This window comes from Lonchura striata, chromosome 20 (genome assembly GCF_050655825.1).
Source record: "Lonchura striata isolate lonStrDom1 chromosome 20, ASM5065582v1, whole genome shotgun sequence".
NCBI classification, from domain to species: domain Eukaryota; kingdom Metazoa; phylum Chordata; class Aves; order Passeriformes; family Estrildidae; genus Lonchura; species Lonchura striata.
Window position 1 is genome coordinate 10,878,874 of NC_140722.1, and position 21,798 is coordinate 10,900,671.

The 21,798-nt window shown below is 45.2% G+C and overlaps 1 protein-coding gene across 2 annotated transcripts; it reads left to right on the top strand.

Annotated features, from left to right (window-relative positions):
* Positions 1-8: 8 nt before the first annotated feature.
* CABLES2 (Cdk5 and Abl enzyme substrate 2) lies at positions 9-21,689 on the top strand. Of its 2 annotated transcripts, XM_021553564.4 has the most exons (10): positions 9-634; positions 12,045-12,116; positions 12,309-12,401; positions 13,166-13,243; positions 14,687-14,795; positions 15,343-15,508; positions 16,227-16,330; positions 16,705-16,811; positions 18,111-18,315; positions 18,735-21,689. In XM_021553564.4, the coding sequence occupies exons 1-10, from the start codon at positions 9-11 to the stop codon at positions 18,873-18,875; spliced, it is 1,701 nt and encodes a 566-aa protein (XP_021409239.3). In that variant the 3' UTR covers positions 18,876-21,689. The 2 variants fall into 2 exon arrangements, with proteins under 2 accessions (XP_021409239.3, XP_085414379.1); XM_085558253.1 differs by lacking the exon at positions 12,045-12,116 and having other exon boundaries at positions 103-634.
* The last annotated feature ends 109 nt before the right edge of the window (positions 21,690-21,798 follow it).

Sequence of the window (21,798 nt, forward strand, 5' to 3'; positions counted from 1 at the left end):
GGCGGCCAATGGCGGCGGGGCGGCCGCCGGGCTCATTTGCATTCGGGCGCGACGCAGCCAATGGGCGCGCGAGGCGCCGGCCGCGCTGCGCTCCAGCCGCCCCGCCCGGGCGGCCGCGGCTCATTCGGAGAATGGCTGCGGCCGCGGCGTGCGGCTCCCCGCCTCCCCGCCCGCCCCGCGAGCAGCCGCCGCGCAAGCGGGGCGACTCCCGGCGGCGGCAGGCCGCCCTCTTCTTCCTCAACAACATCTCCCTGGACGGGCGGCCGCCCTGCCCGCCCGCCGAGAAGCCGCCGCTGCCCGCCGGCCCGGGCGACGGGGAGGAGGCGGCGGCAGAGCCGGCCGGAGCCCCCCCGCGGCTGCTGCCCCCGCCGCCCGTATGCCAGCCGCCGCCCGCCCTGCTCCTGCCCGGCGTGCCCGCGCTCGCCGCCGCCGGAGCCAAGGGGGATGCGGACCCCGCCCGCGGGGGCATCTTCCTGCCGCAGCTGCTGCTGGGCGGCCCGCTGTGCCCGCCGCCCCCGGCGCCGCCCGCCCTGCCGGGGATGCTGGCGGCCCCCAAGCCGGGCGCCCCGGGGCTGCTGAGCCCCGCGCCGAGCGCGCCGGGCGGCGGCTTCGCGCTGGAGGCGCAGCGGCAGAGGTGAGTGAGGGGACGGGGCTCGCCGGGCCGGCCCACACCCCCGCCGCGCTGCCCCCGCGGGGCGTGGGAAGCGCCGGACGTTCCCAGGGCCCCGGGCCGGCCGGCGGCTCCGGGCGGGGGAGCGGGGCATGGGAAACGGGCGGCCCCGGGCACAGCGGCCGTGGGAGGCGGCGCCGGCCCCGGCCAGAGGCGCGCGGGGGTCCGGCCGGGGAGCGCTGCCTCGGCAACGCCGCTCGGGCCCGCGGACGAGAAGGATGCCCCGGCCGGCGCGGCGGCGGATGAGGGGGATCCGCGGAGGGGATTTCTCTCTGAGGCTCTGTCTGCAGGTTTGCGGTACCCTGAACCCTGCCTTCTGCTTTTCCCCAGCCCAGTTTCTGCATTTCTCTGTTTCCAGATGAAGCTGGCGGGGGTCACTGTTAGGCAGAACGCTTCCACCACTGCTGGTGTCGTGCCTTCTCCTGCTCTTGTGCTGCTTGTCTCTGCAACTGTGTATTAATGAATGCTTGTGCACAGGGAACTTGTCAGCCTCGCGGGAGGATGCTCTGGCCTTCAGAGCAGGATTACCATTGCATTTCCAAGGGACTTCTGTCAGGCTGAAAGTGTTCCTTTTCTAATCGACTGGAAGGCAGGTTCTTGCTCAGATCTTGGGGATTTGAGCTCTGAAAGAACTCTTTTCAGGCTGTTTCTTGCATAAACAGCTCTGTAAAATGAGCTGGCCCTCTGAGCTGCACATAGGCAGCAGTATCAAAGGCTTTAAGTCTCTGTGGTCTACAGTGGCTTCAAGAGCTTTGTCAATGAGCTGAAATAGAGATGTTGTCAGTGCTTTAAAGCTGAGGAGTTTGCTAATGCAGTTGATGTGTATCGCACTGTGGAGATGTCCTGTGTATCCCCAGCTTGGGGGTTCAGGTGAATTTGAAGAGAAGCAGTTTTGACTGTTTGTCAGTAATGTGGGGGGGTCCTCATGTGTTCTCCTTTCTGGGGTGTTTTCTTCTTGAAATGTTATTTACCACTCATTGCTTTTCTTGTCATGGAACAGACCTTTCCCTCCTTGTTTCTGAAGAAATTGAAGCTGTGGCTGCCAGCTGGGTGCCCTGTATTGTGCAGTTGTGTGCCGCTAGTTGAGCAAGAAAGCCTGGAGTGAGGGTGTTGCTGTGGAACAGTTCCTGCCTAGCACTCCTGGTCCACAAAAGCCAGCACAGGAGGTGCTGTGTCATTTAATTTCATTGCTTTAATATTGTAGGCAAAGCTCTTGAGGGCAAGTTTTGCATCAGGTGTTTCATAGCACAGTTCCCTTTGTGGATGTGGCTTTCGTTGTGCCTGTGTGTGCAGACTTCTGGAGAGATGATCCTTCCCCTTCACATGCCACGTCAATAGGACACTAAGAAAATATTCTTAGGATCTTCTCATTTGATGTCCTTCCTGCCTCTTTCTTTGGCATCAGGTTTGAGCTGTTCCACTACGGTAATTCTAATCAATCTGGCTGGAAAGAATGATGAATCAGAAATAAAAGGTAGAGAGGAATGCTAGAAGGCAATCAAGGGAATCAAAAGGATTCTGTCTGAGTAATGACAAAATAAACCATGATTTTTTTGCTTGGAAGATTTGGCTGGAAGGGTATATTGTATTGATCAGTTTGCATACTACTTTTGAGGGGGATTAGAGTGAGAGTTCATCCAGTTTTCAGCTTGAAAGAAAAAGGACATCCACTGAAACCATCAGACAGAAGAGTCACATCTTTACATGGACACACTCATCTTCTGACACAAGGACAGTTTTGTGCTGCCTGTGGAATGTTAGAGCCAATGTACCTCATGCCAGTCACACTGGGCACAAGAGTGGGTGAAATGGACTGTCCCTCTCTAATGACAGTTTCACTGTCCTCTTACAGGGTGACTGACTTACCGCTTTATTTTTCCCTGGACAGTTTCATGCTTTGGTCCGTGACAGAATCTCTCTCCATCCCCACTGAGCGGAGGCATCTCTTCTTGTTGTAACTACACGAGGAGTGATTCAGGGAATTGCAGGAGGAATGTCCTTCAGGACACTGATGCTTTTACTCTGTCCCCTTCTGTGTTGGATGAGCTGTTTGCAAACTAAGATTCCAAAGTCAGCAATTACAAAATGTATCCCCTTTTATTAGGACTTGGGCATCTGAGAGTTGTTTTGCCTTACAGCGATGTTGCTACTCTAGATCATTAACTGCCTGCATCATGTAGAGGTACAGGCACGTGAAGTTGGAGGGAAGGGGGAAGTGGAATCTGCACTGCCATCCTGGACTTTTCATCCTTGGTATCCACTTCAGGCAGCTGCTCTCTTCAGAATCCTTTTTGAGTCACTGTCAAGAGCAGCTTTGAATTTTCCTCAGATGCAGGAGGATCACTGGCTGCAGGGTCTCCAGACTCACTCTGCCTGTGTTCCCTGACCAGTCTTGTGCCATGTCTGGGAATTTCATCGTGCTGGGGCTTGCCCTGATCCATGGAGATCTCTGTCTCCTATCAGCATCTCTATTTACTGACAGTATCATTGTGCAAAGTTTTATTACAAAACTTAGGCTTGTTTGACTTGATTGAGAGGTTGCAAGAAGCTGATGAGACCAGTCAGGCTGGCTCAGGGCAGGGTGTGACAGCTCTCTGCCCGAGCTGGGTTTGGTTATTGGTAACAGGCAGGAACTGCACTACAGCCCAGGGAAGGAGGGATCTGCTCACCTGATGTAACCTGGGGTTCCTCCATAGCTCCTTTAGGATGGAAACTTAGCAGAGGAGGCACTGTTCAAACCTGGATGCTCAGTTTCATTGTGCTTCTGGCTGAGCATTATAAACCTTCTACTTTCATTTTCCTAAGAAATCTTCTGTTTACAGGAACTCAAATTACAATGCTGTGTTATACCAGCTTGCCTGATCTGCTTGCCATCCCTCTTCCCTTCTCCCTTTCCATCTTGCTCTGTTCTTTTGTTCTTTCAAAGAACAAGCCTCACAGAAAGCAGTGGAGGGAGGCAGCAAACAGGGAACAAATCGACATTCACAGATTTTTAATTAATTTCTGCAGCTGGGTCTGAAACTGGCAGAGCTTTCTGGGGAAACACAGATAGCAGAGAGCCCTGGAAATAGCCAGGTTATGAAAGCATGAAAAATGGAAACAACAGCCCTGAATGTCAATGCTTGTTGTGGTTCTGAGCATAATGTAAAAAACAGCTGGTTTTGCCATAATTTGCTGCATTTTGCTGGGCCTAAGAATAAACACAGAGACTAAATTATTTGTGACTGATACTTTAATGTCCTTGGAGTTCAGTGGTCAGGTAGCTGAACCGAGTGTTCCTAATAGCTCAGTCATTTCTGATTTATCAGCAAATTTAGGTCATTTTGAAAGTGGGAGTTTAAACAGTAGTTGATAACAGCAACACTCTGGACCTACTCTGCTTTTGAGTGTTAATTGGATGCCAGATTGCTGACATAGGTGTGATCAGATTAGTTCCGTGGGTGGAACAGCAGAAATGTTTCATCAGGATTTTATACGTACTGTGGTTAATATGTTGTTTTGTTCTTCTGTCAGCTTAGCTGCTGTTGTCACTTCAAGGAATATAAATATTTTTATAAAAACCCCTCTGCTAATAAACAGATATTGTTGAGATGGATGAAATAAAAAGTCTCAGTTTAAATTTTGAACCAAATTTGGAATAAGCTGGGCACATGGTGCTTTTCAGGAAGCAGTGAGCTCTGTCAAAGATGGCAAGCTTTGACCTTTCAGAGGTGAGCAGTAGACTAGAATGTGCTGCTCAAGGCTGAAAATGAGCATATTCTAAGCCTGAGCTTCATTTAAAAGTCAGCTGGAATGTTAAGGCAGCAGTCTTCTCCCCAGGTTGCTTCAGCAGATTTCTCACCTATTTTTGACTGCAGGTGAATTACATGTGTCCAATATTAAGTGTTTTATAGCTGCCTGTAGACATTCCCAGCCAGGTATATTAAGCAGAAGAAGTAAGTTGTATGCTTAGCAGGAAACTTGGAGATCAGAATATCCAAGTCCTTGGATCCTGTGCACTGCTGTGAATGGGTCTGGGTCAGGCAATCCAAGACACTTCCAACACCAAGGTTATTTGACCCCTTCAATTTAGACAGTCCAGAGGCTTTAAAGTATCTTTGCTCTCCAGGCAGGAGTAGTCTGTGCACAATTAACTGCACTTGCAGCTGATTTTATCTGTGGATGGATTCTGCAGCTTTTCAGAGTGACACAGGAGGCCTGGCAATGGGTTTTGGGATGCTGCAGGTTTTGGGATTCCAGCTCAAAGCTCTTTCCTGCAGGAGGTGATGAGGGTGGTCAGAATGATATTGTCTTGCTTCAAGTCAAGGACTCATCAGCCAAGAATGAAAATGCTATGCTACTAAATTTAATATAAAACCGAGAATAACTTAATTTTGGGAATCCCATTCAGACCTCCAGTGAGCAAATTCTGTAGGAGTGTTAGAGTATAGTATATTAAAAGTCATTATTTAGTCATATATCATATATTAGATATGTAGTATATTAAATACTGTGTTCTGCTATTTTCCATCTGTCAACCAGTTAAAGCTGTGAGGCTGTCAGGCTGAGAGAGCTTGAAGATATTTTTGAGCTTTCTTTTGAAGGGTGTTCTGAAGGTGTCTGGCTCTGTAGTTGGAGTTTTAAAAATGCACACTGAAATTTAGGCTCTTTAATGAGCACAAGGTATTGTTGATAAAGCAGATGACTGCAGATGGAGGGTGCTCAGCTAAAGCCACTCAGTCAACCCAGTTCTTCAGACAGAGCTCCAAACTCCTGACCTTTGGTTTACAGCTGTTGTGTATTTAACCTACTGTAATTGCAATTCACCTGGAATTACTGTAGCCTACTGTAATAGGAATTTACCTATTCCCTGAAAAGGTGTTAAAGGAAGAACTTTCAGCTGGCCCTCTGTTTCACAAGACATACCAAACCCTTGAAATTCAAAGCTTGCTGCCAGGTGACCCCTCTGCTGAGGCTGGGATCCTGGAGCTCTTCTCCAGGGGATGCTCCTCTTGTGCCAGCTCTTGCTCAGGTGGTGGTACCCAAGTGCAGGTCTGCCTCAGAGCTGGGCAGCTGGTTCATTTTGGAGTCCCCAGTTCAGCATGGGCTGAACTGCTGCTGGTCAGGGCTGTTGCCCAACAGCAAGGACAGATTTGCACTTGCTCTGTTGTGGCTGCTGCAATTTAAGCACAAAATTTTGCCCTAGTATAGGTGCAGCATCTTGACTGTGAATTGAAAGGGATGACTAATGAAATGTGAAAAACCAGGTGCCCATAAAAACACTGTGGGACCTCTCTAAACTTGCTTTGCTTTGGTTTCCTCCAGTCACCAGTTTTCCTTTCCTCCTTCCCAGTTAAGAGCTTCTCTCTTTCTCTATTTTTTTTTTTCTTCTTACTTTTTTTTTTTTTCCAGCTTGGGAGTTTATTGTGCTGAAGGCTTTTATTTAGCAAGGCACATGATGAAATGACAGCATCATCTCGCAGTGAAGTGCATGAATATTTCTAGCATAATGCCCACAGTGTCATCAAGGACACACTTTGCATTTCACGTGCCTGTTTTGGTCAGCAGTTCAGTGCTGTGTAAGCAGAGCACAAAGCACAGGAGGCAACCAGGTTGGTGAGCTATGAACACCTCCAGAAACTGGGAGAAATTTGGAGAAATGTTGGAGGTGTTCTGGCCAGCACATCTAGTCTGCTTTGTGAGAAGCAGCAGGGATTTTTGGGAGAGGGCCGTGGGCACAGCAAACTTTACATCTGGTTTGGTGGTTCTGTTGCAACAGCTGGGCTTTCACAATACTTACTGGAAGGCATTATTTTCTCCTTGCATTGTCTAAACACTCTGAGCACCAAAACAATGTGATTTATGAAACTCAATGAATATAAAGCTCATTCTCTATTAGGTCTTAATCATATGTGGTTGTGAATCAGCAATGAAGTAGCAGCTGCTGTGAAGATTATCTAATTTCTTTCCTTGTTAGTATTTAAAACTCTCCAGGCTTAGTGAGCTTCCCACTTACTCAGCCTCCACCTTCATTCAAATTATACTTCATTTCTGTTCATTCTCATCTGTTCCACAGGCTGTGTGACACATTCTTCCCTTGCATGTGGCTTTACTGGTGGAGGAGTGCAGGATTCTCTCCTGGCTGTTTGGGACCAACAGGAAAGCCCCTGGTGCCCTTTCAATTTGGCAAGCAAACCTTGAGTAGGAACACAAAGCTGAAGGAATTAGGCCTCCTCCTTCATCCTGGGCTCTCACAGAGGGGCCTTCTCTGTAGTCTAAAAGTATTTTTCAAACTCATGTGGCTGGTTTCAGTTTACCCTTTAAAATGAAGATTACTGGATGAGTAAGTTAAACTAGCCCTGCTGTGGCACTTGTATTTATTCTCTGGCAGGCTGGTACTTAAATGTCAGAGCAATCCAAATGCACGTTTGTGGTGCCATAAAACAGCGAGAGCTGACTTTGTGAAGAAGGAGCACTGAGCTGTACACTTACTCTTGGTGATGCAAAGTGTCTTTCTTCTTTGCCTCTCAAGGAGCATCTCAGCTGAAACCATCCAGCCATGAAAATGGCCTGCTCGGTGCTGGGCTCTTCACAGCACAGATCCTTTGTGAAGTCATTTGTTTTACCAGAGACGTGGTTTTGATGTGATTCAGTGTAAATGCAGTCTCGGGCTTCTTTTGGCTTTAATTACTGAGAACTTGTTGCTACCAGTGAGCTGTACTCAATCTGCTTTTGAGCAGGAAAACTCATTAGTGTGAGCGCCGAGGGTGGTGAGGCACAGGGCACTGATAGCAGAACAGGGATGCTCCCACTCACACACTCTGGGATGCAAGCCTGAAATCTCTGAATGTCTCCTGGGCTGCAGAAGAAATGGCAGCTGCTAAAAAGTAAGCTTAAATACAAGGAGTAGCTTTCTTAATCCCCCAATGCCTGTATTTTACCTAGTGAAGCCCAAGCACAGTTCCTATCTGTTTGTTGTCCTGCCTTAAGGAATGAAAACAATACAGCTTAATCTTTAAAATATGTCTTGGAAAAACAAAGCTGACAGGTATGTCTTTCTGTTGTAAGCAAGATTTGGGATCTGGATTTCTTGTGCAAATTACCTTTGACAGTTGTTTTTAAGCTAGTGCTTCCAAAAACCAGTAAATTGTTTTTTGTCCTTGTTATATTAATAACTCAGCCTCTTGGCAAATGTGATCATGCTGAGGCCTGTAAAGGACATTAGAAAGGGACATCATATTAAAATAAAAATCAAGTGAGAAATAGGAAACCAAATTCTATTAGGCCCTAATTTTACACAGTAATTAAAAATCCTTGACCTCCCCCATTCCACTCATCTATTGGCAGTACGGATGGCTGAAGAGCAGCAGAGGGTATCAGCCCTGCTGCTAATTTTAGCCCAGTGCCTGGGGTGTGTGCCTGTGTGTGCACGCAGCATCTGCAGGGCCATGGATGCAGCTCCAATAGAAACAATTCCACACTGCTGGGCCCCTTGGAGGAGGGGGACTTTTGGCAGCATCTTTGAACACTCCTGTTGCAGGGCTTGGGGATCCTGGAGGTGATGAGAGCAAGAGATCACAGCATCAGATGAACTCGGGAAACATCTGAATGTTGGCTGAACTCTGGCTGTGTGGTGGGCTGAGCTGGATGGGGGTTAATCAGGATGGAGGAGAACCACTGTGAGATTTTAAAGCTTTCAGTCTCATCCTTCAGGAGGCCAGCTGGTCAGTTCACCTCCTGTGACAGAAATGCAGGAACCAGAAGGGCAAAACGGAGAGGAGCTTCCAAGTGGCCAAATGGCAGCTGCACACAGGCTTAAGAAAGACCACTGGCCACTGTCAGGCCCAGTATTGGGGGTTAAGGCCCAACTTGAAGGGGTTAAAATGGGATCTGTGGGGGCTGTTTGTTGCAGAATCTGTGAGTGCAGAGTGGGGTTGTTAGAGGGATGTTAGTGGCCCAGGAGCAGGAGGGGATGAGGCTGCTCTGTGCCTGAAGCCACAGCTGACAGCACAGGGCCAGCATCTCCTGCATTCAGTACCTGCTGAAGAACTTGCACACTTCCAACTGCAGCAACATCCCAAAGCTTTACCTTTTTTGTCCTCCTGGGTGTCTGCAGGTAGCCCAGTGTGGGTGGCAGGATGTCTTGGCAAAGGCATGAGAAAGGTCAGTGTTCTCTAATCTGGAGCTGTGACTTAACAAGCTTTCTCCTTTCCATTCATAAGACAGGACATGTAGGGATTACCATTGCTATACATAGATTGCTCTTAGCTGTCTCCTGTGCTGCTGGGAACACTAAGAGCTGTGTCACCCTCAGGGCTGGGGATCCCACTGCTGCTTATCCAGTGTCCAGCCTCTGCAGAGAGTTTCAGTGGGACCCTGGCAGGACCAGAAGAGGACAACTCTGAAGCTGGAAGCACTCAAACATTGGATTTCCTCAGTGGGAGATCCATCAGAAAGAATATGTGGGCTGGCTACTGCTTCCCAGGGCAGGAGTCAATAATTTGTTGGGGTTTTTTCTGAACACAGGCGTTTTCTGTGGGCTTTTTTAAGTGCGTGTTCAGCTCGTCAGGGATTTGGCAGCGGTGTTGGATTGTGTGAGCCCGTGTGTGCACATGGAGATAACGAGCCAAGGCGTAATCCAAAATTCCTCTGCTTGATAGCCCCTTATCTCTGGACATGTGCTCTGTGTGTTTTTGCTCCTGATGGGTCCCCTCAGGTTCTGGGTCCATAAACACAGTTGCTGTTTTTAATGGTCTGGGAGTATCCTGCTTTTGCTTTATTGGCTGCTGAAATAAAAGGCTGGGAGGCACCCAAAAATGAGCTCCTGGTCAGGGACATGCAAGCACCCATACCCTCTATAGCTTCTCACAGCAATGGCTGGTGCTGGCACACAGGCACATTTGGACTTTCTTTTGGAATTACAGCTTGCTCCATGGAACCCATGAGCATTTTAATATTAGGTATTTCAGTTTCAAATTGCCAGGTTACACATGGGTAAGGCTGCATAACATAACTCAGCATATGTAGAGATGTTGGTACTCTTAGCATTAGATTGCTTTCAGCAACAAGCACACTGTGTAAACCACTTAAAATCCTTTGAATTCCATGGACCATAGCAAGAAGTGTTATCCTGGGTGAAGCTGCTTAGCACAGCATAGGTGACTTGACTTTTTTTGTCATAAAAGTTAGCAGTCCCTGGAGTGACCCAGGGCAGCCTGTTGAGCAAGTGTGAGTTGGCTGCATGAGAAGAGCACTCAAACTAAAGCAAATATATGTGTGTATGCATATATATAAGTGCAGACTACTCAAAAAGTGTCAAATTTTGGTGCATTCTCCAAGTACTGCACTAGTGACCCTCGGATCATGTTGAGGGTGCTGTGTTGCAGTAAAGTGCTGAGTTGGGCCTACAAAGTGTCTCAGGTACTCTGGATTAGTGAGAATTCTTTACATACACCCCATTTTGGGATTTGAGGGAGAGTGTCTGGCTCAACGTCAGGGATTCCTCCAAGGTGACAGCTTTGCCGAGGGCAGAAATTATTTACAAGCGTAGCTAAAAATGAAGTTTCCTGTTGGCAGAGTGGGGATGAGTCATTGTGGTTCTGAGTCAAGGGGTGGGATCTTCCCTTCACTGCAGCAGGGTTTTACTTCCAGCTCTGCTCTCAGTTCAGGTGTTTGGCACTCTTATCCCTGTTTCTGAGTAAACAAGAGGGTGTTCAGAAGGTGTAACACCCTGGCTGAGTCTCCACCTTGGAGTTAGGAGCGAGGATGTAGCCATGCCTCTCCCAATCCATCCTGTTACTCACACCAAGCATTTTTTTACAGAACTGTGTGCTTTTTTTGTACCAGTGCCCACTGGCATTAGCTGTGTTTTCCCTCTGCTTGCCATACACGGAGTCCTTCTGTCTCCATCCAGCCAGGTCTCCCCCGGGAGGGGAGGAAGACTGTGGATGTTACCAACTGCATTAGAGCCAGGAAGTTTGCAGTTACTTCCTCATTTCATGAGGGGTTTTTTTATTAAATTTTAGATGCCAGATTAGACTGGAGAACCTTGTAAATGTGAAAGTGTGAAACATTCCTGTGCCATTCTTGCTGAAAAGTACCAAACCAGTAATAATTTTAAAACTGAAGTGCTTGTGGAGGGTGTTGAAGCTGTGACAGGAATGTTCTCCAGTTGCACCTTAATGGCTGTGGATTTGTAGGAGGCAGTCTGTAGCAATACTGAAGGTGTTAGTCCTGTGGGAGTGCTTGCCACCCTTGTGTTTGCAGAAAGGGACACTAATTTTTCATCCTCCTACCTGTTCGAGTTCTGAGCTTTGCTTCTTTTTAAAGAGTGCCTAAACAGTGCAGCTGAAAGTCTGCTTTGCTGCAGCCTGAGGTTTGATTTTTATTTTTTTTTTACAGAAGCTGGTATTGTCAAACCAGAGTCCTGCAACTTTTGTCTCGTGTGCTGTTTCTACATTGACTTCCATGGCAGCACTGCCCATTAGCTGAGTTCCTGTCTCACTTGGGAAGAAAACCTCAGGCTTAAACACACATGGATTGTGCTGAAAGTGGAGCATAATTAATGCTCAAACAAAGGCAGAAATATGCACTTTGATAGTTGTAGTGTCAGCTTTTTGCTGATGGAGTGCATTGTTCCTATGGAAATTGTAGTCAAAGTTGGACAATTCATTTGTAAATCTCTACCAACAAAGAAAGACCTGACTTGGACAATAGTAATGCACCTTTCTTTGGCAAAGTCTATTTTTTTTTGCTTGAACATAATACCCTATTACTGCTACACTAACTCATGTGAGCCCTACTATTATTCTTGCATCTTCCATTCTGGGATTTCACATGGATGCCAAGTACTTTTGCTTCCTCTAATAACCGTCTCTATTGTTTCTCAGAGAGATCTGTCAGTTTTATTGAGCTGCAGTCCCAGACTCTCAGTCTGCTGATTCCTGGAGCTGGAGACAGCTGTTCTGAATGGAGAATGCACACAGATGTTTGGTCATCAGACAGCTGTACCTGTATCTGAACTTAAATTGATATAAAACGATTTATTCCCCTGCCTTGATGGGGGGAATCTTTTTGTGACATTCTTGTCAGATTTTAAATTAGTATTTGGAAGCTTTTTAGGTGTTTAGCTTATAGGTAGGTGTTCTGTGTGGCAGATAATGAATGGTCTTGTTGATGAAGTTGGTAGAAATACATATTTCAGGGGTCCTAGAGGGGGAGACAAGTTCTTGGCCTTTTAAGAGATTTTAAACTCTTAGTTAAGCATTCTTGCAACAAAACAAAAATCCAGAAAACCTGCCATGCATCCTAAGAGCTCGTAGATCTGTTGCAGTTCATAAACCTGGAGGCCATGAACTAATGCTGTTCACTCTTCGTGGTGTTGTACATTTTGCAGAAGGCGTTTTATCTCCCAGCGCTGCTCACTAGACTTTTTAGAAGACATAGTGGAATATGCCAGTGTACGAAGGTACTTTTTTTCAAAAGCAGCATTAACCTCAGCTCGTTGCATGCAGTCCTCTCTTCCCTCCACCCTCTTCCACGCCAATATATGAGGTCCTGCATGCTAGTGCTGCCATCTGATCATACAACTGGCATGAATTTTTCTCAGAACACTTAACGGATTCGGCTTTTTTCTTTGTTTTTCTTTTTGTCATTGCAGAACCAAGCATATATCTGGGTCTCCAAGACACAAAAGTTTGAAGAAGATGCACTTCATCAAGAATATGAGGCAGTATGACACCAAGAACAGCAGGTAACACGTGGAGATCAAGGTTTCCCCTGTACTTGTGTGCAGTAGGAGGCAGGCTCCAGTTCCCTGCAGTAAGACATTTAATATCAGTGAGAATTATAGGATGCCCCTGGGGCCTTGTTAGCTTTATCCAGACTTCTGTCAAAGGTTGTAGGTGCTCATATCTGATACATTTGCAGTAATACACTGATGATTCTGCCATCCTACTCTGAGGAGGTTAAATCATTCTCTCTCTTTTCTTCTCTCATTTTTCTTATTTCTCTCAGTTTCCTTATCTCTGGCACACAGAGAGGTCAGAGCTGAGAATGGAGAAGAAATGGAGAAGCCATTAAGGAGAATGGCTCAGTTTTGCCAAATTCTTGGCTCATGGTTGCTGGGCAGAAGAGGAAGGGAGGCTGCATTTATGTTTATTATTAATAGAAGTGTGAGGTTTCATCTAAATGTAGATATTATCTACATCATTTCACAAGGTTTATATAAAAAGCACATAAATAGAGATATATATTTAAGGACCGGGATCTCCTTTGAGGAGCTCCCAAGGTGGTGGCAGGTCCTAAACACTGAGGTTTGCTAGAGAGCCCCAAGGACCTGCAGGGTCAGTGCTAAACCTCTGCTCTTCTGCTGCTTTCTGCAAATCTTAAATCCATGGCAGTACCTATGATTTGCAGAGCAAGATAAGAAGAGCTTTGTGTTAATATCCCATAAAAAGCTGCTTTGTAACTTCTGTGTCTTAATTCACATCCTGATCTTTTCCCATCTGCTTGCAGGATAGTGTTAATCTGTGCTAAACGAACACTGTGTGTGGCGTTTTCTATCCTACCTTACGGGGAGGGCTTGCGGATCAGGTGAGTCTCTTCAACTGCCCTGTGAAATGTCTGCTCTGTTGTTTCAGGAGATCTCCTGAAATGAGTGTGCCTGGTGTAGATCTCTTGTTCTGAAGCAAGCAAGCCTGTTTAACCTGCCATTCATGTGTAAGGATAAGAGCTTGCTGTCAGAGCAGTAAAACCAGACACTGCCACAGTGTCAAAGTGTTCATTCAAACCCCACGAGAAAAATACTGGAAAAATCAGACTTTTCTTCCAGGGTTTATTCACATTTTGGAACACTCCAGTCCTGTGAAATCTCTGAAATCAGCTTTGAACATATAATGTGATTGGCTGCTGTGTAGGTTTTCTATACTCCTAAAGTGGTCAGAAATCAACTGCCTTTAGAGCCACATACAGTGGTGTCAGCAAAAAAGCACAGGGAGTTTCAGGGAAGGGTGCTGTTGCCTTCAGTGGAAATTATCACGGTTTTATAGTGAATTTACACCTAAATAAGTTAAAGATGCCCTTCTGTTTCTCAGCTTTAAGCTGTGAATGTCACTATTTGCAACCTAACAAAAGCAGAAACAGTTTGGACTGATTCACACTGCTATTAGTGTTTGGACTACATTTTTGTTTACAACTGTCAGTATGATCGTTTATAAGAAACAAAACCCTCAAACTGGATTTCCTTGGGTCTTTCTTCAGTCCCTTGTGAAGTTTAAAGTCCATTCTGTGAAGGTCTGTTATCTACAAATATACCATACAAAACACTAATTCTGTTCTGGCAAAACAATTGTGTTGTCACTTCTGTCCTGTCCGTAACTTATGGACAAAGGAAACGGATGCTTAGTGGTGGGAATTGTATTGTATGCAAATACATGCCATAAAAATAGTTGATGGGAAAATATTCTCCCACATAATAGAAAGGCAGCAAGGTCACTGGAGCTATTTCAGAGCAGTTCTGAGCACTGTGCTGTTCTGCTTGCAAGCTGTCAAGGCAGTTCTTCACTTGAAAACTGGATTTTGTATTGGAATATTGGTGATAAAATCACCTGGTGCCATCACTGACAGAGAGATCTGCAGCTTCATTCTGAACTTGAGCTTGTGTGCACAGGGGTTGCAAAGCTGCACTTGAAAGGCAGGTTTCTAATCCTGGGAAACAAGTAATGTAAATCAACTTTGCTGTTACTAGTCTGAGCATTAGAGGGCTGGGAATGGTGTGGTCTTGTGCAGAAAGATCATATTAAAAACAGTTTACCTTCAAGAGGTAGATTGCTAGATTTGTGTTAAACTGAAATGAAATCTGATTATTTGGTTAATGAACATCTCACATTTTGAAAAGAGTAATGCTCTCTTGGAGGTGAATATTGAGGGGTTGGCTTATTTCCACACAGGAGAACTCTGACTTGTTGGTGTTGTTTGGTGTTTACCATGGGAAGCTGGACTTGCATTTTGTGATAGTGCTTTTTTACCTGCATTTAGTGATCTGAAAATGGAAGGACAGAAACAGCGACATCCCTCTGGGGGAGTGTCAGTATCTACTGAGATGGTGCTTGGACTGGAAGGAGTAGAGCTGGGTGCTGATGGCAAGGTAAGGACATTTACTTTTTCACCCTGGGCCATTGCATGCTGAGACAAGTCAATTTATGCAGTGCTTTGCTGTCCATTCTGCTAGAGCTGTGGTTTTTCAGAGCAGTGGAAGATTTAGACCCATAGTTTGAAATTGTGGCTTCTGACAATGCTTCTTCTGAAGAGGCTGCTGAAGCTTGTGATCACTTCTGCCTGTTTCTAGAGAATTGAGTTGACTTTGCTATCTGAGGCAGCATGTGAGTGACGTTTTGATAGAAATATGGATGAAATTCATACTGCTTTAGTTAAATATATAATGCCAGAATTCTACATGTGATTCTCGCCTTTTCTTTGCCATCCCACTAAATCTTCCACAACTCTTCATTTTAAAGTTGTGGAAATAAGGCATAACTCATCCAGCTTTTCCCTTCCTCCTGTCTCACAGTTCCAAGCTCCCCACTCCCAAATCCAGACTCTAGAGGACTCTGATTTGGAAAATCCTTGATATCTGGAGATAAGCATTTCAGTAAATTTCCCCCTAGAACCACTAGAACTTTCTCTTCGTTCAGGTTGTGTCCTATGCAAAATTCCTGTACCCGACCAACGCTCTGGTTGTTCGCAAAGCCGACGCCTACGGTGCTGTTCCCCCCTGTCGAGCCAGTGCTCCCCGGAGTCTTCCTGGAACAAGATACAAACCTGTGACAGCAAAAACGATACCAGCAGGGACAGACATTGGTAAGGACAGAGCCAGCTCTGTCATCACTGGTGCACACAGCAGAAAAGGCAGAGATTTGTCTGAGACAACTGCAAGTGGTCAGTGTGTTGATGGGATGGAGGTGCTGCAGCTCGTTAGTGCAGTGCAAATGATGAGCCTTAGGACTGAGGCTTCCACAAACCCCTTACATCCTCCATATTTCTGGCCTAGTTCTGTTTATGCCATTCAAGAGGCACAAAACTTTTCCTTGGGAATGTAAATTTTATATTACTCACCAAGAAACATCTGGTGTACATGGATCCAGGTGGTTCTCCTTGCCTTCTAGCACAGTAACAATGCATAAGCCAGAGTTTGTGGCAAGAATCCCTTCTCTTGTGTAAAAGAGCAAACCTCACAACAGCCCTCCTGTCTGTTAGACTACAGGCAAAAGAATTCAGTCTTGGGCAGTTGTTTTCTGGGTATATTTGTAAATGCAAATGCAGTTTGCACTAAGTCTAAGATGGTGTGTCAGGCATGGTGTGTGTGTGGTGGAGAAAGAGTTTGTGGGGTTTATTTAATTGTTCTAATTTTTGACTGGTGCATTTATGAAATGCAAGCATGTGCCTTTAGCTGCAATTTGCCTGTACTGTTAGATCTGCCGGCACTTAATGTTTTTTGTTTGAAAACTTTCCTAAGGAGGAAGCAGGGAATTTAAAACTCTTTTTCTGATGACCCAATGTGCTTTCCTCATTCCCTCAGGAAGCGAAGCTGGAGAAGCTGCAGAGTATGATCCAAATCTTCTGGATGATCCTCAGTGGCCCTGTGGAAAACATAAGCGTGTTCTCATCTTTGCCTCTTACATGGTGAGTGACTGGCATACCTAAAAGAGGAGAGACTTCTAGACAGATCCTCCTATAAAGAGTTTTTTTGAGGAAGAAAAAGTGATTTTTCTGATAACTGATTACAAAAAATAGAAACAGTTGAGTTTGTACAATGAGCTTGTCAAAGGCCAACCTGACACCTGTTCTCATGTTGTCATTTATTTCTTGTAAACATTTGCTTACTATTTCTTAAAGACTTTGTCTACAGTTGGGATTCAACTTTGGGACATTTCAGAAATGTTAAGTTAGAAATAATAAAATTTAAGTTTGCCTTTGCATTAGTGTTTTTGGAAGAGTTGTTTGGCTGTCAGTCCTGTTCACAAGAAAAATTATAAATTTTGCTTCTTGCATTTCAGACTACAGTCATAGAGTATGTGAAACCGTCAGACCTTAAAAAGGATATGAATGAAACCTTTAGAGAGAAGTTTCCTCATATCAAGTTGACACTGAGCAAAATTAGGAGGTAAGAAATAAGCCTTGAATAACAAGGACATCATCCACACTGTCTGAGGCTGCACTTGTATGCAACAAATACTAAATCTATTAATAGCATATATGATTAAACACTAATCTCCTGTTGTCAGTTGAGCTGACTGTAGGATGACAGCCCTGTACTGGAATCTCGAGGATGCTCAGAAAGGGTAACAGTTGGTTTTCAAAGTTCCACCTCAAGGGTTTTGTTTCACCAACTGTGGTGTACTAACACTAGGAGCCAATTAACAGTGGAGTAGCATTAGCTTTGAAACAAACACTTGTAACCTGATTGCTTGGCTGCAGTGCAATCCCACTCCAACTGGATTGGCTTTCTGGGCCCTCTGGCTATTTTTGCCTTTCAATTACCAGACTCACTGATGACCACAGATGAGATTGTAGGATAAAGAGTGTTAGATCTGGGAAAACTTGGTAAAGAAAAGCTTTTTGTCGAGGCCACACAGAATTTCTCATCTTTGAGGAAATGCACTTGGTTGCTCCTCAGCAAGATGCACTTACGTACTTGCATCATGCAAGATGCACCTTCGGAGAGCTGTAATCTTGCTGCTGTTACAGGGAGATTAATGCAATCAGAGCCTGTTGAAAAAGCCACCTTAAACACCATTCTGCTGAGTCACTGGGGCTCAGATCCCTGGGAGGGTTTGCTGGGGCAGTCTGTTCTGCCCGAGTCCTGCATGCTCCTCTTTGCAGCAGTTCAGAGCAGTGTATTCCTGCAGAGATCATGCAGCTACAGTGTGGATTGCAGCCCTGAGAGGAACTATCCACCTCCAAGCCTGCTAAATGCTGAGCTGAAGGACTGGCTATGAGGGAAATGTGGAAAGCAGGCTGCCTTCCCCTCACACCTGGCTCTTACAGAAGGTGTCTTCTAGACAGGTCTCTGTGCAGCAGCTGCTGGCATCTGCAGGGCCCTGCTGTGGTTTTCTGTAGGTCAGAGTGGTTCACTCTTACGTGAATCAGAAACCAGTTTGGGAGCCCAGAAGAAATCCTACAGCAATAGCCGTGTGTCAGTGAGTCAGCTAAGTTCTGGTGTTTATGGGCAGATGAGGAGTTGTTCTACCACAATGGATGTTGTCAGCCAGGTGAAATCAGTTTGTGCATCAGCACCAGCTTGCTGCCAGCTGGGCTTTTCCACTCTAGGATAATACTTGTCATGGTTTTCCAAAAGGAGTCTTGCCCATATGCTCCTCTGAGTTGCTGTGTTGCAGTATTTCTACAGAATTTAATAAAACCTGTCATGTCTGGGGCGGGGTGTCTTTTCTCCTATTGCCAGTTTAAAGAGAGAGATGAGAAACCTGAGTGAGGAGTGCAGTCTGGAGCCAGTGACTGTCTCCATGGCTTACGTTTACTTTGAGAAGCTCGTCCTCCAAGGCAAACTCAACAAACAGAACCGCAAACTGTGCGCTGGTGCTTGTGTTCTGCTCGCAGCCAAGATCAGCAGTGACCTCAGGAAACATGAAGTGAAACACCTAATAGATGTAAGTGCTATGAGCCTTGTTCCAGCTGCTGTCAGAACCTCCTCCCTAGCTCATAGGCAAATATTAAATGCAAGGTTTTCAGTGGCACATGCTTGCATGGAAGACCAGCTCTTTCAGCCAGTTTTATGTCTCATTAGGGCTCCTCCTTGCTTTGTTTTTTAATTCATCAGAACTATCTGCCTGGTGCAGGCTAGTGTCTTACTGATCCTCCAGTAAAGTTATTTTTGCACTTGCATATGTTTGCCAGAGAAGCAGTAACTGTTGTGTGGGTGTCACAGCTGAGCTGATAAGCTGGTCTTGATTCTGAAAATACAGCTCAGGCCGTGCATCACTGGCTTAATCTAACAATGCCTTGAAATCACCTGGATTAACTGATTCTTTCTCCCTTCTTTTGTTTTGTTTTGTTACCACTGTGATAGAAACTAGAAGAGAGATTCAGATTCAACAGAAGGGATCTCATCGGCTTTGAATTCACCGTGCTTGTAGCTTTGGAACTGGCTCTGTATCTCCCTGAAAACCAAGTTTTACCTCATTACAGACGGCTCACACAACAGTCTTAACCAAAGCTCTGTCCCAGCTGGCGTCCAGCCGTGCTGGGTCCCACCCTGGGGTGCTGCTGGTGGAGGTGCCACTGGCTCCAGCTCGCTGGGAAGGCTGCAGGGTGTTGGAACTGTCGAGGTCTGTGGACACAGATGCCAAATCTGAGGGATGGTACGAGAAGAGTTACTGAACTTTCGTTTTCTTTTGGACATTTAAAGCACAAATATTCACCAGTCAGCTGTCATGGCTGCTTATTAGTCGTTATTTATCTTCCTGGTTTTACTAAAACTGTTCTTCCCTATGAAGAATACTATGGTATTAATTCTTTTTCTTTTGTTTTGTTTTAAGCCTTTACTGTATTCCTTGAAACTGAAGGAATATCACTTCCATTCCAGTGCACCATAAAGTTCAGATGTTTCTAAGAACCTTCTCACATTTTTACATTAATGAAATGCATACTTTATTTTTTTAAAGATGTGCCTAAAACTGGCTGGTCTGGTACCAGTGCTTTTTAAGTTAGTTCTGTTATTTAGTGGGGAATCCTGAATTTGTATAGCCATTTATTCTTTACCTGCATTGGCCTTGCATACAAGGAAAACAATTCCAGTATATCTGCACTAATAATATACAGGGCATCTCTTCTATGATCTATAAGTAGCGAGATTGAAATTACTCCATTTCAATTTATTTACTATAAATAACCTAAAAATATACATTTCACTTTAGAAGGAAAAGTGGTTTGAAAACCTGTCATGAAGTACCACATGTTGAGTGAGGTTAGCTGGGAAGTGATTGCCATCCTAATTCACTCTTGAGTGGAAGATGAGCACTTGACTAAGAGCAATTTTCTGTCAAATGTATAATTTAGGGGTTTTATTTGTTTCTCTGTTCTGTAGCCTGAAATAAGCACCTTTTTTAAGATTGACTGTAATATAGATGGTCTTATCTGAGCAAACATGAAGCCAGTAGAATTACTGCTGCCAACCGAGGCCAATGAAACAAAGCATGCTCAGTATTTAAAATGCTACTTTTTTTACTCTCTGTTCTTCCAAGCGTTGCATCACTGTGATGGTCTTCATAAAACTGGCATTTCTTGCACATCTGAGCAGCCACTACTGGCTGGTGCCCAGCAGCTCTCTAGTGCATACACAGAGCTCAAATAACTTCTCTGTTGGCTTATTCCTTCCTTTGATTTACAGTATCCAGGTTGGGAATGAATTCTTGATTATACCTGGAACTTTCTGTGGTATTGGCTCTTGGGTTTATTTTCTGAAGCAATATTATGATACAAGTTACTGGGTCCCTTTGCAAGGAACAAAACTGATACTTGGTTATTCCAGCTGAAAAAGTTGTAATTTAAGTTTGACTTGTAAACTGCCAGAGCTCATGCTGAGGTCAGGGACTTGCTATACAACATGTAAGTAATGTAAATTCCTGTTCCTTGTATTAAATATTGGTTGTAGCCAAAACCAAAGCTGAATCTTTGCTCTTCAGCTGTGTTTTGTCTGAAGCTAATTTGGCTTCATTAGAATTGCAGCAAACTTTACTGGAGCCCCTTCTTCCCTGAGTGGGGCTCAAAGTGTATTTTTCATATGTAAGAATTACAGTGACTATCAAATCTTTTGTAACTGTGTTCAGCTGTATGTAGCTTCAAATTATTTGTGTAAAATCTAATATGCTTGTGATTTCTGTAACACAGAAGGACTTTCCAGTCTCCAGAAGTGAGATGTAGCTAATAGCTTAGACAATAAGCTTGCCATATATCTTCCAAAAGGTTTAAAAAGAAATTGCCTACTAGTTAAACTCTCTACTGAATATATCTGCCCTTGCATGCAGAAATAGTGGTGTACTAAACATCTAGTGTGTAATGAGCCTCCAAATTAGCAGCTGAGGTGGTCCATCACTTCCCAAGGCATTGTGGAGGGGACAGAGGTACAACAGAGCAAAGAAATTTTTCATAGAACAGCTTGATTAGTATGAACAAAATCTGAATGTGTCTTTCTCTGGGAATGTCTTTATTTGGTGTATATAGAGTTTTCTGTAACAAAATTAACTTTCCTTTCTCACCATCTAAGGGAACAAAACGCACTTTGGTTTGCAGCACTTTGCAGTCTGTATTCAGTGGAAGTTTGTCTAGTTCAAGTGGCCCTTTGGGCTGTAATTACACTCCTAGAACCTGTGGGTTTACGACATAAAACCGGCAAGCTTTTGTTTTCTTCCAGGAGAACAAACTGGGGTAAAGGAGCATTAAATTACAGAAAGCTGGATGCTGTCTAATAGTGATTCTAGACCTTGGCTTGGGCACACACTCGAGCTGGGGAGCCAAGGATGACGCAGGGCAGCGAGGGCTGTGCCAGCCGTGTCTGGCAGAGCTTGGGCTTGGGGTGATGCTGCCTCGTGTGTGTGCAGAATTCCTGTGTGGGAATCGCTCTGTTTTCACCTAAAAGCTGCCACCATGTGGCAAAGGACTATCAGTACTTTGTTCACCATGTGGCAAAGAATTATCAGTACTTTGTTCACAAACTCAGCGCAGGACCCAGAGCCAGACCCAGACCTGCTGGTTCACGTTTGCACAGCCAAACTCCTCTTGCTCTGAAGAGAAACAGGTTTACACTGGTGGGGGGGGTCTGGTGCTTTGTGAAGGTGCTGCTGGGGTTGCTCAGCACGGAGAACTCTCTTGAGAAGAGCTTGTACATTTTCCTGTAAACAAAAACTCTTCTAGTTTTGTCATATTCCATTATTTAAAAGTCTTGAGTTGTAGCCTGTTTGGGTTTTTGTTTGTTTGTTTGTTTTCTGTGAAATTAAGATGCTGTGAAATAAAACTTGTTTTGGTACATGGTTTGTAAGGAAATGTTTTATTTTGGAATAACAGAATGGGGGGTGGTGGAAGGGTCCTCTGGAGATCATCCCGTCCGACCCCGCTGCTGAGGCAGGTCACCTGGA

Bases quoted from the DNA above. Each gene is read 5' to 3' on its own strand.
- CABLES2 (XM_021553564.4), top strand. From the start codon at position 9: ATGGCGGCGGGGCGGCCGCCGGGCTCATTTGCATTCGGGCGCGACGCA. The intron at 12,117-12,308 runs GTACTTTTTTTC...TTGTCATTGCAG, and splicing joins GAATATGCCAGTGTACGAAG to AACCAAGCATATATCTGGGT. The intron at 13,244-14,686 runs GTGAGTCTCTTC...ACCTGCATTTAG, and splicing joins GGGGAGGGCTTGCGGATCAG to TGATCTGAAAATGGAAGGAC.